General features: G+C 40.4%; 3 protein-coding genes across 3 annotated transcripts; 2 read left to right on the top strand and 1 right to left on the bottom strand.

Annotated features, from left to right (window-relative positions):
* The first annotated feature begins 747 nt into the window (after nucleotides 1–747).
* On the top strand, nucleotides 748–4,618 carry ercc1 (excision repair cross-complementation group 1). The gene is made up of 9 exons (XM_035675913.1): nucleotides 748–891; nucleotides 1,095–1,526; nucleotides 1,802–1,905; nucleotides 2,115–2,214; nucleotides 3,155–3,231; nucleotides 3,562–3,661; nucleotides 3,900–3,971; nucleotides 4,150–4,218; nucleotides 4,296–4,618. The coding sequence occupies exons 1-9, from the start codon at nucleotides 832–834 to the stop codon at nucleotides 4,356–4,358; spliced, it is 1,077 nt and encodes a 358-aa protein (XP_035531806.1). The 5' UTR covers nucleotides 748–831; the 3' UTR covers nucleotides 4,359–4,618.
* An 807-nt stretch (nucleotides 4,619–5,425) lies between these two features.
* On the top strand, nucleotides 5,426–12,241 carry prmt2 (protein arginine methyltransferase 2). The gene is made up of 9 exons (XM_035676600.1): nucleotides 5,426–5,688; nucleotides 5,785–5,985; nucleotides 7,328–7,489; nucleotides 8,467–8,631; nucleotides 8,813–8,988; nucleotides 10,504–10,633; nucleotides 10,723–10,859; nucleotides 11,078–11,252; nucleotides 11,440–12,241. Exons 1-9 carry the CDS (start codon nucleotides 5,545–5,547, stop codon nucleotides 11,470–11,472), a joined length of 1,323 nt encoding a protein of 440 aa, XP_035532493.1. The 5' UTR covers nucleotides 5,426–5,544; the 3' UTR covers nucleotides 11,473–12,241.
* LOC118339069 (oocyte zinc finger protein XlCOF6.1) lies at nucleotides 11,687–13,844 on the bottom strand. The gene is made up of 2 exons (XM_035676601.1): nucleotides 13,679–13,844; nucleotides 11,687–13,331 (listed from the first exon to the last, which is right to left on the bottom strand). Exon 2 carries the CDS (start codon nucleotides 13,282–13,284, stop codon nucleotides 12,253–12,255), a length of 1,032 nt encoding a protein of 343 aa, XP_035532494.1. The 5' UTR covers nucleotides 13,285–13,331; nucleotides 13,679–13,844; the 3' UTR covers nucleotides 11,687–12,252.
* Nucleotides 13,845–13,885: the final 41 nt, after the last annotated feature.

Here is a 13,885-nt window from a genome sequence, read left to right on the forward strand (position 1 = left end):
CCTCGCGCATGCATGCGAGAACGGTTTCCAGACATGCCCGCTGCTCTCGCGCTTTGCAACTGCGCGGCGTCAGATGTTTCCTAGCGAACTACCCTGCGTCCACCGGAGCAAGTCGTGCCATTGTTCTAGATAGAGATAATAGAGTACGATACCGATACGATACCGATTACGATACGATACGGTACCCAGATAAACCCGACGTAACGAATACCCGAGTTACAGATACGACTCACAAGTTAACCATAGATAGATAGATAGATCTCATATATCTCATATGTCTCATAAAAAGTCCATTCTAGGTTTAGAAAAGAAGAAGAAGAAGAAAAAGATATACTTTATTGATCCCCTAGGGGGAAATTGTTTTGTTTTGTTTTTTTTCCAACCTCACACCGATACAGCCTAGTTGTGGTGTCACAAATAATGCTCAGAGCCCAGAGAAAATATGCATTTTCAGCAGATGAATGTGAAAATAGTATTGCTCAACTATTGCACATTCATCCTTCTCCACAGAAGTCAAACATTAAAGTGAAGTAATAATAAGCACATTATTGAGTGCAAGAGGACTATAACTCTCACAATGTTACTCATTTGTTTCCTGTACACGGCAATAGATTGAATGGCAACATGCGAATAAAGAACAACAGAGAGACATATTACTTGTGCCGACTTTTAAGTTTAGTCAGTTCAGTTAGGTAAAAAAAAATATTCGATGAGACTGTGCTTTTATTTTGAAGGATTCGGGTCGGAAGTCGTAATGTTGTTGTAGAGGAGGTTCGTGAGTAACATTGTTGTCAGTGGCATGTGTGCAAAAGTCTTCATCAGTCAAAGAAAATGAAGAAGAGGTTTAACATCAACCTAGACGATTCTGCTTTTACCAGAGAAAGAACACCGGTGGGTTTCTGTTTTAGCCAGAATTAATACCTTTATTTCTACGGCGGCTAGGAATTAGCCAGCTAGCTGTCAAGCTGGTGGCTACATTGTTTAAACAGCTTTACTAACATAGCATCACAGAAGTGTAACCGTGAGTGGTTGTTCTGCATGATTCATCTCACAATTCTCAACTCTCAGATTCCCATTGTGTGATTATATTCCAGCCAAAGCCGCAGTTTCAGTCGTCGTCCAAAGTTGGACAAAACACCTCAACTTCATCTTCTGCAAAGCCCGCTGCAGAGCCCGCGGACCAGCCCTTGTCCTACGCACAGTTCATCGTCCAGAGTAAAAACAATGTGGCTGCTCCTCCTCAGAGAGACGGCCCCTCCAAACTGCTCAGGACTGAAGGGGCTGGGGTTTCCAACACGGAGCAAAGTGAGTCCCCTTCAGTGTCGTCTGTCCCAGCAGGATGTGAAGCAGGTCAGGACTGTGTGAAAGGGTCTGAAGGTGGATCTGAAGGGGTCAAGAACAGTGAGGAGACACAGCTGACTGGCACAAACCAAAAAGAGGGGAGTTGGCAAAGGTCAGATCCAAGCCTCAGTCTGGGTCCGAAACCAGCGGGTTCTGGGAGCAGCATTATTGTCAGTCCTCGGCAGGTATGTTAAATGTACAACATGTGTATGACTTTTGACTTAGGCATCAGGTCTGTGCAGGAAATCCCCAATGCTCTGTATCCAAACGTCCTTTCTCTGCAGATGTTTAGTCCCATTACAGTCACATTACAAGGAACATTAGTCTGCTGATGCTATTCCCCATGGAGACATCAGGCTTTCAAGTTGTTTCTTTATTAGCTTGGATAAGTTTCACTGTCGTCTGGCTTGTAATTCAGCGGGTGTAACAGGAGGTATGTTTTCTTTTTTTTCCAATTCAGAGGGGAAATCCCATTCTGAAGTTTGTGAGGAGTGTCCCGTGGGAGTTTGGAGAGGTTGTACCAGACTATGTCTTAGGCCAGACAACTTGTGCTCTCTTTCTCAGGTGGGTTTTGCAGCAAGGACGCAGACTCTGTACGCGGGGTGCCAGCTCCACCAGGCGAGCCACCAGGGCTTTTGTTTTTGATGAGCAATGTTTCTTTGTTTTTTTTTACAATTAGTATTTGATGTGCAGAAGTTGCTATGCACTTCTTTCATGCAATTTTTTTGTCTGTTTTGTGTTTCTCTATTGTTGGTTTTGGGCCTGGCTAAAAGTCTGAGGTATCACAATCTCAATCCAAACTATATACATGATCGTCTCAAGCTGCTTGGACAGACTTTCACCCTGCGAGTGTTACTGGTACAAGTCGATGTGGTAAGTAAAAAAACACATTGATCCTGACATTGGCAAGTTATATTCATTCAGTCAACATTCGCTGAGTCACACAGCTGAAAGTGCAATGTTTTGCAAACAGTAGTGTCTCATAGTGAACTCCAGCAATGTAATATTCTGGTTGTTAGTACTGTAGTTATCAAACTTGGCAGGAAAGGAAATTCAGACCCAGTCTTTGAAATCATTATCATATCTAAAGAAAACATATTTTAGTTGATTGATATCTTTGTATTAAATTGTTATTTTTTTGATGTGATTGTGTTTGTGTGTGTATTTAAGTCTCTGTGCTCCAGCTTTGCCAGCTGTTGTAAGGTATCATAAACATACTGTGTTAAAACATAGTATGAATTTCAAATATACAGAACGTTTTTAAATGAATTTATACATTCTTGCATTTAAAAAAACAAGTAAATAATTAAACAAATTAAGGCCAGGTCAGCTGTTAATACTAACAAAAATGTAATGTAATAAATAAATTAAAGCAAATTGATACAATACAACAAAGATAGAGTCACAAAATGCCTCTACATTTCTGTAGGCTAGCTGGTTAACTGTAACAACTGGATTTCATTGTCACTTTCTATTACAGTGAGTTGACAAGGATTAAAACGGTCATCAATGTTGTGGTTAACAAAATGGAACCGCATATAGAAAACACTAAACTGTTAACGGAGAGCTGTAATGTAAGCTATCCATGCAGAACGCTGTATTTGTCAAGTATATCTTGCCGCAATTGAATTTGTTTCGATAACCGTGGTATAATTGAACTGTAAAGTGTGCAGCTGGAGGCAGTTTTGGAGAAAAATCTAAATGCCACAGTTGACAGATACTATATACTGTATGAAACAGACTCAGATCTCCAAGCTCCATTTATGAGTTAAGAATTCATGTATTTCTCACTGACATTGGTTTTTAATCACAGAAAGATCCTCATCATGCGTTGAAGGAGCTGGCTCGCATCTGCATCATGGCTGACTGCACTCTCATCTTGGCTTGGAGGTAAGACCTGCAACAGATTGCTAATAAGACTGAACAGGACAAAGAGGTTAACTTGGAATCCGTTTTAAATTATTGCTTCTCCATGTTGTGCACATGGTTCCGGCCATGGCACCTTAAAGGGAAGTGATAAAAGTCCGATTTTTCTGTTTTTTCAATGTAATGTGATGCATATTTGGGTTTGTAATGGTTAGTTTATATGTTTTCATTTAATTGTAATATTCATATGTTGTCTTATTTTGTCCCTGTTGGTCAGGGAACAGTGAGCCTGATAATTAAGTAATGCAATAAATCAATAAAAATACCTAATTCCTCTTCATGTGGATTTGACAGTCCAGAGGAGGCAGGGCGTTACCTGGAAACGTACAAGTCATATGAAAAGAAACCAGCAGACGTATTGAAGGAGCAAGTTGAAAAGGACTATCTGTCAAAGGTGTGTGGATGGTTTCACCCTTTTCTATGTAAAGATTATATATTACATAAAGATTGAGAGGCCCATTCATATTTTTAGTTTTGATAATGTTCATTACATTTTCATGTGATTGACTGAATATGATCCAGTCACAGACAATGTCAAGGACACTTATTTGCAATCAGAGTATTCACAAGTGTCTTACAGTGTCTTTTAATCTTTGAACAATGCGGTGCTGATCAGATTGGTTTGTTATAAGGTTACAGATTGCCTGACCACAGTGAAGTCTATAAACAAGACCGATTCCATTACCTTGCTGTCCACTTTCTCAGTGAGTACCACTACAGGGGAAATCCATCCTCAGATTGATGCTGTACTTTAAGCAGTTTATATGCGCAGACAGACAGATTTGAATTGTTTCATTCTACTTAATTTAATTTAGTGGTGTTGTCAGAGGGAGTCATATGGTCAGTGTACTGAGATGATGAATTTTGTGTTTTTCTTTACAGTCTGTAGAAGGAATTATCAGTGCCTCTAAGGAAGACTTGGTTCTCTGTCCAGGCCTTGGGCCACAAAAAGTAAGTAAAAATACTGCATGAATATAAAGACAGTTAGAAGGAACATTTATTAAATAACTATGCATTTTTGCTTGCAGGCACGAAGACTTTACGATGTGCTGCATAAGCCCTTCCTCAAGTCAAACACAAAAGACAGCTGAAACCTCTTACCAAGGAGGTGTGACATGCTTCTGAAAAGAACTCTGTAAAGCTGCTCATCATGTTCAACAGCGTGCAAACACACTTCAGAGGGCTGAATTAAATACTTCAAACACTCTTGATTTACTTCGGTCAAGAAAGAAATGTGTATGTGTACTGTCGGAGCTGCTCACTGATTCTGTGCTTTATTCAGTTATGGTGTTATATCATTTGTCTATTGTTGAATTTATTTTTTATGAAAATAAATATTTTGTAATATTTTTATACTGTAGTGTGTTATTTCTCACGGTTACTTTGTTCTCAGAAAGAAACTAAAATAAATACTTATTCACAAAAAACTAGGGATTATTAAGAATATATATTATTGAAGTATACTGTATGAAATTTAAACAGAAATTAAGCTTTTTGATAACAGAAAAGGGGATGATACCATACTAAACTGCGGAATATGTCATAAACTACTGTTAACTAAAGAAAACATTTGTATTTGAATGATTAATGAGGTACCAATTTAAATATGAAGGAAAAGGAGCAGTAAGGTTACTCTCAGAAAGGAGAAACCCATCTCTTTTAACTGCCATATATACATTTGTTTGAAAAAGAGGAAACTACCACAAGTTTTAAAATGAAGTTTCTAATCCCATCTGTTCCACAGCGCGGTGCTGCCTTTAAGTGCTCCTCCGAGATTCCCCCTTTTCTATTTTCGGAAATCACAATTTCACTTGAAGTGCTTTTAAATAAGCTCTATATTAGGCTGTACTAACAGAGAGTGGAAACACAGTTGCCTATCGTGACAAAATAATAAAGAAAAATCTGTGATATGCACGAATCTGGTGTAATAATTAAAACTAAACAAAGATGACGAATTTGAAAAAAAAAAAAAAATACAATTACAAAGTTTAGTTAGAAATATCTAATATTAGTTTTTTGGCACACATACATGATCGCGAACAGAAACAACAAACCCTCGTGTTTTTTGTACAGTTGTTTTACACTGTATATTATATATTTATAATAAAAATATATATTTATGATATTTCCGACGGCCCGTGAAGGCATGGTAACTTAATCTGACGTCAAAACAGGAAGTGTTCGCGATATCCACGGCAGTTTCTGTGTTGTGTTGTTGTTTTTGCTGCTTATTTCACTGCACTACACACTGTTCCTTCACTTCCAGAGACTGTGAACATGTTTAACCTGATTTTTCCAGGAAACCAAACAGCAGACGAGTCCAAACGACAGCCGCCCGACACGCAGGCAGAGAGAGAGGACGACGGCTCTCCTGAAGAGTATGTGGCTCGGTCTGGTTTCACTGGAAGAGGCAGCGACCAGGTTAGAGACCCTCAGACCCTCACAGACCCTCAGACCCTCACCGGGAACCTGGAGGTCGGCTGGTTGGATCTAACTGAGCTGGTTTTTGTCCCACAGATTAGTTTCAGCAGCGGGGACAAACTGCTGGTGCACGCCAAGCCTTCCTCGGAGTGGTGGTGGGCAGAGCTGCGTGGGGTCATAGGTTATGTCCCTGCAGGATACCTGAGCCAGGATGCTGCTGAGGAGGAGGAGGAGGAGGAGGAAGAGGAGGAGGACCCATGGCAAGATGATGAATACTTTGGCAGTTATTCGACACTGGTTAGAAACTTTGTAGGATGATTTTGTTTTGCATGTCACAGCTGAATTGTCTTCATAATTAATGAAACAAATAATTAAAAGATCAGGCCAGCTGTTAATACTAGCAAAAATGTAATTTAATTAAAAAAAACTGTTATTTATTTCAAATATACAGAACTTTTTTTTAAATTAATACCTTCTTGCATTTAAAGAAGCTTTTATGAATAAATAATTAAGAAAATGAGGGTCAGGTCAGCTGTTATTACTTGCAAAAATCCAATTTAATAAAATGTAATATTTAAAATTTAATAAAAAGCAATTAGCAAAAGCAAATTGATAATAAAAAGTAAAAGAGTCACAAAATGCCTCTGCAACATTTACAGTGTTATTACAGTGTGTTGACAAGGATTAAAAACGGTCAGCAATAATGTGTTTAACAAAATGGAACAAACACTAAACCGTTAAATGAGAGCTGTAATGTAAGCTAAAAATGGTCTTTAAATTGTCAGCATGTGCAACTCATGCTTACAGTTTTTATAACAACCATGCACTACAGCATGGTAGCTATAAATAACAAGGCATGAGGTTGCTATAAGGCACTGTTCTTTGGTGGTGTGTTTAAGGACAAATTCAGAGAGCCTGGAGAGATGCATTACATTCACAAGAAGTGTTCAAAGGAAACCCAAACCACAATAGATATGTAAATGAAATGTAAACGGCTGCTGTTCAGCTACTGACTTCCTTTGCATGCACTACCCAGGAAGGCTCTAAACAAGCAGTGCTGTAACAATTGTCAATTGTTTATTTGAATTTGAATTTGAACGACTTGAACCACCCTTCCTGGGGCAAAAAGTAAAGCTGTGATAGATTACCCAAGCTTTCAACTCTCTGCATAGTGATTGTCATCCTGTGCTGTAATAAATTTAAAACAACGGCTGCCTGGAAGGTAGGTAATTAAACAAAACCTTAAGGTATGCTTTGAAAAACAATTGTCATTGGAAAGTGTTCAGAATTGTGAGACCCACACCCAAAGTGTTCAATATTTAATAAATACGACATTATGAAATAAATGCCCATATAAATAAAACCAGAAAAATATATAATACAACCATGAAATGTGTTTGTGCATCACACAGTCTGTCAATCAGGAATGAGCGGACAGCCTATTGCAGTTGAGTATTGGATTATTTCAAAATTGCATAAATGTTTTTGTCTGTATTTATTTGTGATATTTATTTCATAATGTCATTTTTTAATTAATATGTAACACCATGGGTCTCTATAAGAAGAACATGACCTCAGGATGTGTCATGACGTGTCACATGTTGCGCTGACACACTACTCTTTTATTGTTTTGATACAGAGGCTTCACTTGGAGATGTTGTCAGATAAGAGCCGCACTGAGGCGTACCGACAGGTTATTCTCAGCAACTGTGCTTCTCTGAGGAATAAAGTGGTGATGGACCTCGGCTGTGGGACTGGCATCATCAGCCTGTTCTGCGCTCAGCTGGCACAACCCTCAGTGGTAATGTCAACAATATGGCCGGTGGGGAAGTTACACAAACACTGAGGCTCTTTTACACAAATACACAGGTTGCTGGTTATACAGTCTGCAGTGTATAGACAAGTTGAGGGGCTGACACCTCGTAGGACCATGGCTCAGATCCCAATCCCATTTGAGGGATTTCTATTTATAAAGAGAAATGAAGCTGCCTACCATTCCTCCAAGTTAAATATAAGCAGGTCATCTCTCGGTTTGTTCATTTTAAGGCATATATTAAATAGCACATGAATTGGAGCTGTTGATTTCTTAATGTATCACGTGCATACGCATGTTCGCAAATATAAAGGTGTTTGTTGTAGTTAGTTTTATTGTAAGCTTGGAATTGTTCTGTTCTGTCTGCGTATTTAAAGGTCAATTTAACACTGCACTCCTGTAACATTGCTGAACTTAGAATTCAAAAAGTTCAGTGCAGTGCATCAGGGCATCAGAACCAGGGGTATCTTTTTTATTCCACACATTTTTCCTTATCAAAATCTGGTGCCTACATTACCCAAAATGCACATTGGTCACTGACAGTTCTATCTGATCTAATTTAGGTGTAGTGGCTGAGTTTTCCTTTGAATATCAACGATTTGTCACCCCATCTGGCAAAAAAAGTAATGTACAACTTGTTTAATCCCAAAATGTGTTTTAATTAGACCACATTTGCACAAAGTAACACTCAAATATCATGAAAATATCTGAATTCTTACCCAGAAATGTAAGATACAGTTCAAAGCTCTCAAGTGATAACAAAAATTAAAAATTAGCCAAGAAATCCAGACAAAATATGGCAGGTCAGATCAACATAATCTCTCTATAATATACTGAACCGTTTACTCACATGTGTATATGAAACATTTGTGGACTTGCACTCCCATCTGCTGGACAAAGAGTGTTGCTACATGGTAAAACCGACATGGTGTACACAGCATGTAAGTTTATCTGTGGGGTTGTAGGTGTATGCAGTGGAGGCGAGCTCCATGGCAGAGTACACCAGACAGCTGGTGAAGCAGAACGGCTGTGAGGAGGTGGTCACGGTGCTCCAGGGACGAGCGGAGGAGATCGAGTTACCTGAGCAGGTGGACGTCCTGGTGTCTGAGTGGATGGGTAACTGCCTGCTGGTAATAATGACACTACCAAATCTGTTCCTAAGAATATAAGTTATTACGTGGATGTTTGTTCTACTTTAGATGCTTCATCTCAGTATTATTACAGTTTTATTGGATCCCATCATGCTTCTTCCACTCTCCATTCAAGTTTGAATTCCACATTATGTTTCTGTCTCCCTTTCCTCTGTTCTAGTTTGAGTTCATGGTGGAGTCAGTTCTGCTGGCCAGGGACCGCTGGCTTAAGGAAGGCGGCGTGATATGGCCCTCATCTGCGGCCCTCACCCTGGTGCCGTGTCAGGCTGACAGCTATTACGCAGAGAAAATGGCCTTCTGGGAGCGGCCCTATGGTCTGGACTTCACTCCTCTACAGTAAGGGCCATTAGTCAGCTGTTCTCAGTGAATATTATATATACATACTCATATTTTAAGATTAAGATCTTGAACTCAGATGTGAAGTTTCAGTATTTAGTATAAAATGTGGTGTCAGGTTGATGGCAGGTAGTGATGCAAGTCTTTGTGTGTTATTGACGACAGGCATGGCCGGGCTGCCACATTTAACTTGAAAGTACAATAACACTCAGCTTGTGCATGTGTCATATTGACTGTGAGCATCAAATTCACACAAATCAGTCACACAAGTACTTTTGTATGTAATAACCCTTCATGCCACCATACTTTGAACACAATGTATGTACATGGTGATGTGTTGACTCATTACTGTAAGTACAATTTCTTTTCACACCATGTACATTGCTATAAATACACATACCCACTTCTGTATGTTTAACATTAATTTCCCCATTATGCACATAAGTAACTGTGTTTTCAAAATAGATCCAGTGTGACTGATCAACCACATCAGGCAGCAACTAACTGCCGTCTTTGTATTTCTGTAAGTTGCCTAATATTGCCATGAAACAACTGAAGTTGACCTATATTGCTCGTTGTATTCTGTACCGACTGAGTTACCTCAGCAGTTGAGAGTGAACTGCCTGTCTGAACTGCATTTACCACTCTGTGGGATTTAACCTCTTTACCTGTTCACCGGTAATGGAAAACAAGAGCAACGTTACAAATTCTGGATCTGTATTACTTTGTTTCATTGTGTTAATCATCATTAGATCATTTGCCATCATTGTTTTTGTTTAGTTGGCTAACAACTATGTAGTTTGAGTTGATGACGCACCTGCACACATGACAGAGAATGATGAGGAACCTGGATAATGTGTTCATGTGCCTACATCCTCGTTCCTAGCACTCAAGCTAACATATGCAGGTTCCTCAAAACAGGGAATGTGGTGTTTTCTATCACATCTCATATGTGGAATACTGATTATAACCAGGTTACTCACGCACACATAAACACACTCAGTTGTGATGTTGTTGATGTAAAACATAATAAGACTCAATATTATGATAAATATACCAAATACAGGAAAACTGCTTTAGTGAAGAGCAACAGAGGTCATAAGATATTTGCTACAGCACTACAGACAGTGGCAATTATCATTGAGTCGACTCTGACAGTCTCAAATTACATGAGACCATTTGAGGCTGCTGTTCTGTAGGGTGTTGCTGTTATTTTATCCACTTCTAACACATATTACTTATTTATGAATCCATATTTAGGTAGCCAGTTGTGACGAACTGCATAAACATATTTATAATGTATACTGTTTGCCAATATTTCTATTTAGAGTATATTAAATACTAAATGGTATACACTCACAGGAACCCATAATTGTTTACATTTTATTTCTAATTTTATGTGTGTCCTTAATTTCTATTTGTCTATTTATTGCAATATAAATTGGAGTATCTATATAGAATCTATAGTAGCAACTTATTTTCCTCATGGTGTTGAATAAGGTTTCATCTCTGCAGGCCTTTGGCACAGCAGGAGTTCTTCACTAAGCCCAAGTTCAGCCACCTCATTGAGCCCAATGACTGTCTCACCGCTCCCTGTGATGTCCTAAACCTGGACATGTACACTCTGCAAGTCCAAGACCTGGAGGTACTGCATGTGTTTGTGTATTAGAAATTGCTCCGTCATCTACAAGTTAGACATTGTAACTGATAGAAGTGCTCTGTTTCATTTCCCAGGAAATAAAGGGTCAGTTTCATTTTTGTGTGGATAAGCCTGGTGTTTTCCATGGATTCACCGCCTGGTTCACTGTTCATTTCGAGAGCCTGGAGACAGGAGGCGCAACAGTGGAGCTAAACACCGGACCTAACTCTGAGTAAAACACTTGTTAGAAGTTAGACACTTTATTCAGCAGTGCTCCTGAGCCCTTACAGCCAATTCATATAATTCAAATAATCCAAATTAGTGCTAAACAGACAAATACTTTATAATGAATGTCTGAATACATCTGCGTGTTACAGGCTTATTTTTAGTGTCACAAAAAGGCCAAAACTGGAATGCATGACAATATTAAGTAGACCCTTTTCTCTCCAGGCCAACACACTGGAAGCAGACTCTGTTTATGCTAGACAGGCCGGTTAGTGTCTACGCCGGAGACTCCATCAGCGGGACCATTGTCCTGCGCAGGAACCCCGTCTGGAGACGCCACATGACCGTTACCCTGCACTGGAACATTAACAGCTGCACAGAGGACACAGACAACTGCCAGGCAAACATCTAACCTTCACCTTATACTTTCCTTATCTGAGTGATTTGTTTATAACAGTATAGATTGCATTTGGGACTCATTGGAGGCTAATGTGTGNNCACACATTAGCCTCCAATGAGTCCTAACTTAACCTTTAACTTGTAAATGTTGTCCTTATTGTTCACTTGTTTTTTCTCTCTGTCCACAGGTTGGGACAAAGAGTTTCCCCATGTGGAGGTGACAGATCCACAGAAAAACTGTTTAATTCTGTTGAGTGAGATTACACCTGCAAGCTGCTGCTGACCTGATGAATAAAGTGCGACTGTCATAGCGAACGTGACGGTCAAAGGAGGCTCCTCTGGAAGGACATGTAGTCCTATAGTGATAACACAACACACCATAAAGTCACAATAGCAGATTAACAGAAGTTTCATGATAAGGATGAACTGCAGAGCTTTATAAACAAAGAAATGTTTGACACTATGCTTTTATGTTTATTTTGACTCTGTGTGCGTATTGTTTTACAATAGGCATTCCATTTACATTGTTTGTACTTGGTACAAGGGCTACACGCCAGTAGGTTTGTATGATTTAATAAAACAGATTAACTATGAATGATAATGGTTAGAGATATTGTACTTTTTTTCTATATTCAAAGATTAAAGTGAATAATGTACGCCACTGAAATGTTAGCTACAAATATTAATTAGACTTGTTAGCTAAAATATGCCTCAAAAACAACATTGTAGAACTTACAAAGATGATTGTTCACAATAAAATTAAATAACTGTACAATTAGTAAACTCATGTTGATATAAACGACATAATGGAGTCATTCATCTACAAATTTGCTTTTTGTCCCTTTTTCTGATTTTTTGTAAACATGTAACTTTTGATTTATTCTGTTGGTAGCATTTATTTTGCTACTACTACTGTCCTGCCTTAGTTATTATGTGCTGTGGCAGAACAACTACGATCTCTTAATTAAAGACCATTTTTTTGTGAGTGGACGCTCTTTTGGTCATGGCTCTGTTTTAGTCTTTGCTTTTGCTCTGGAGCGCGTGTTGACCTCTGAGGATAAAGTCTGAGTGGACTCAGGAGAAGGAGGCCTGGAGAGTGGGACAAACAAGGGAGGCTTAACCACTTTGTCTTCAACCTCCTTGCTTTTATCCTTTTTCTGCCTCAAGTGTTTATCGCAGTGGTTCACAAACGTATCCAGCTTGACAAAGGTCTTGTTGCACACTTTGCAGTGATACGGCCGCTGTCCTTTGTTGAGGCGTATGTGCAGCCTGATGTATGACGATCGCACAAAGGTGCGGCAGCAGACGCCACACTTGAGATCCTCTGAGCTACTTTGTGTCGTCTGGGGCTGGTTGGGTGCTGGTGCTGGTGCCGGCGCTGGTTTGGCCTGCCCAGACTCTTGAGCTTTGTGAGAGAGCAGGAGGGACAAAGAGCGAAAACCCTCTCCGCAGTGCTCACACTTGTATGGACGCTCCCCTGTGTGTAGGCGAACGTGTGCCAGGAGACCGGCCTTCTGGGTGAAGGACTTGTCGCAGTAGGTGCACTTGAAGGGCTTCTCGCCTGTGTGGAGCCTACGGTGGGTCTTCAGGTGCGAGGCGCGGCCGAAGGTCTTGCCACACTCTGGGCATTTAAATGGCCTGTCCCCGCTGTGGATTATCTTGTGTGCCATCAGGTGGGACGACTGATGGAAGTACTTGCCGCAGGTGCTACATCTGAACTTCCTCTCCTTGTTGTGAGAGGCCAGGTGAAGGGTCAGGTGGGCGGAGGAGATGAAGGTTTTGGTGCACAGACTGCAGCTGTGAGGGTCCAGACGGATGCGCCGGTGTGGACGTCGGCCATTGGGGAGGCTGCTGCCTGCCTGGCAGGATGGACACTTGGAAGGGCTGTCCGCTTTGTGCACACGCTGCTGTTTAGGAGAGGCTGAAGTGTTGGCAGAATCAGGGGCAGAGTCAGGCTGTGGCAGGGTGAAAGTGCATCCACAATCTGAGCAACGCCCAGTCTGTTGGCCTTTGTCACTGGTTTTATCCAGCATGTCTACAACCAGAGTGGGAGGGGAGGCAGTTTCATCCTTTGACACATCTGAAAGTGACACACACATAATGTTTATTATGCTTCATAGTGGTGTGGCTGAGAATTGGCACCACACAAAGCAAGTTCATGTCATCAGCGTTATTACTATAATCTTTTTATTACTCCTAACTGGCCGATTATTACTGTATGCCAGCGCACGATAATAAGTAATAAAAGCTCATCTGATTACGAGCTTTGGATGAATTGGCCAAACACACACAGCTGACATTCAAATCTGAAAACCAGAAATGCAGTACTAGCTTAGCAACCAATGTACTGTACTGTACAGTAGGCCTGGCTTCGAGTTCAGCCATGATGGATGCTGTTAACACCACGCAGACAAAGACTTTACGTACCGTGTTTATTGTGCCCGAGAAAAGGCGCGCGTACTGACAGTAATCACCCTGCCAGCGCGCTTAAACCCCGCAATAACAGCTGGGGACTGATTGTTGGATCGCATTTCATCTCCTGCCTGCGTTTTCCTGCAAGAAGCTGCCCGACTTTGTCCGATGAAACTGTGCTGCAGCATCATCTAGCGAGTGGCGGAATAACTGTCTCATATT

The sequence above is a fragment of the Morone saxatilis genome, unplaced genomic scaffold (genome assembly GCF_004916995.1).
Source record: "Morone saxatilis isolate NCDOM2014 unplaced genomic scaffold, NCSU_SB_2.0 Contig5, whole genome shotgun sequence".
Classification (NCBI taxonomy): Eukaryota; Metazoa; Chordata; class Actinopteri; family Moronidae; genus Morone; species Morone saxatilis.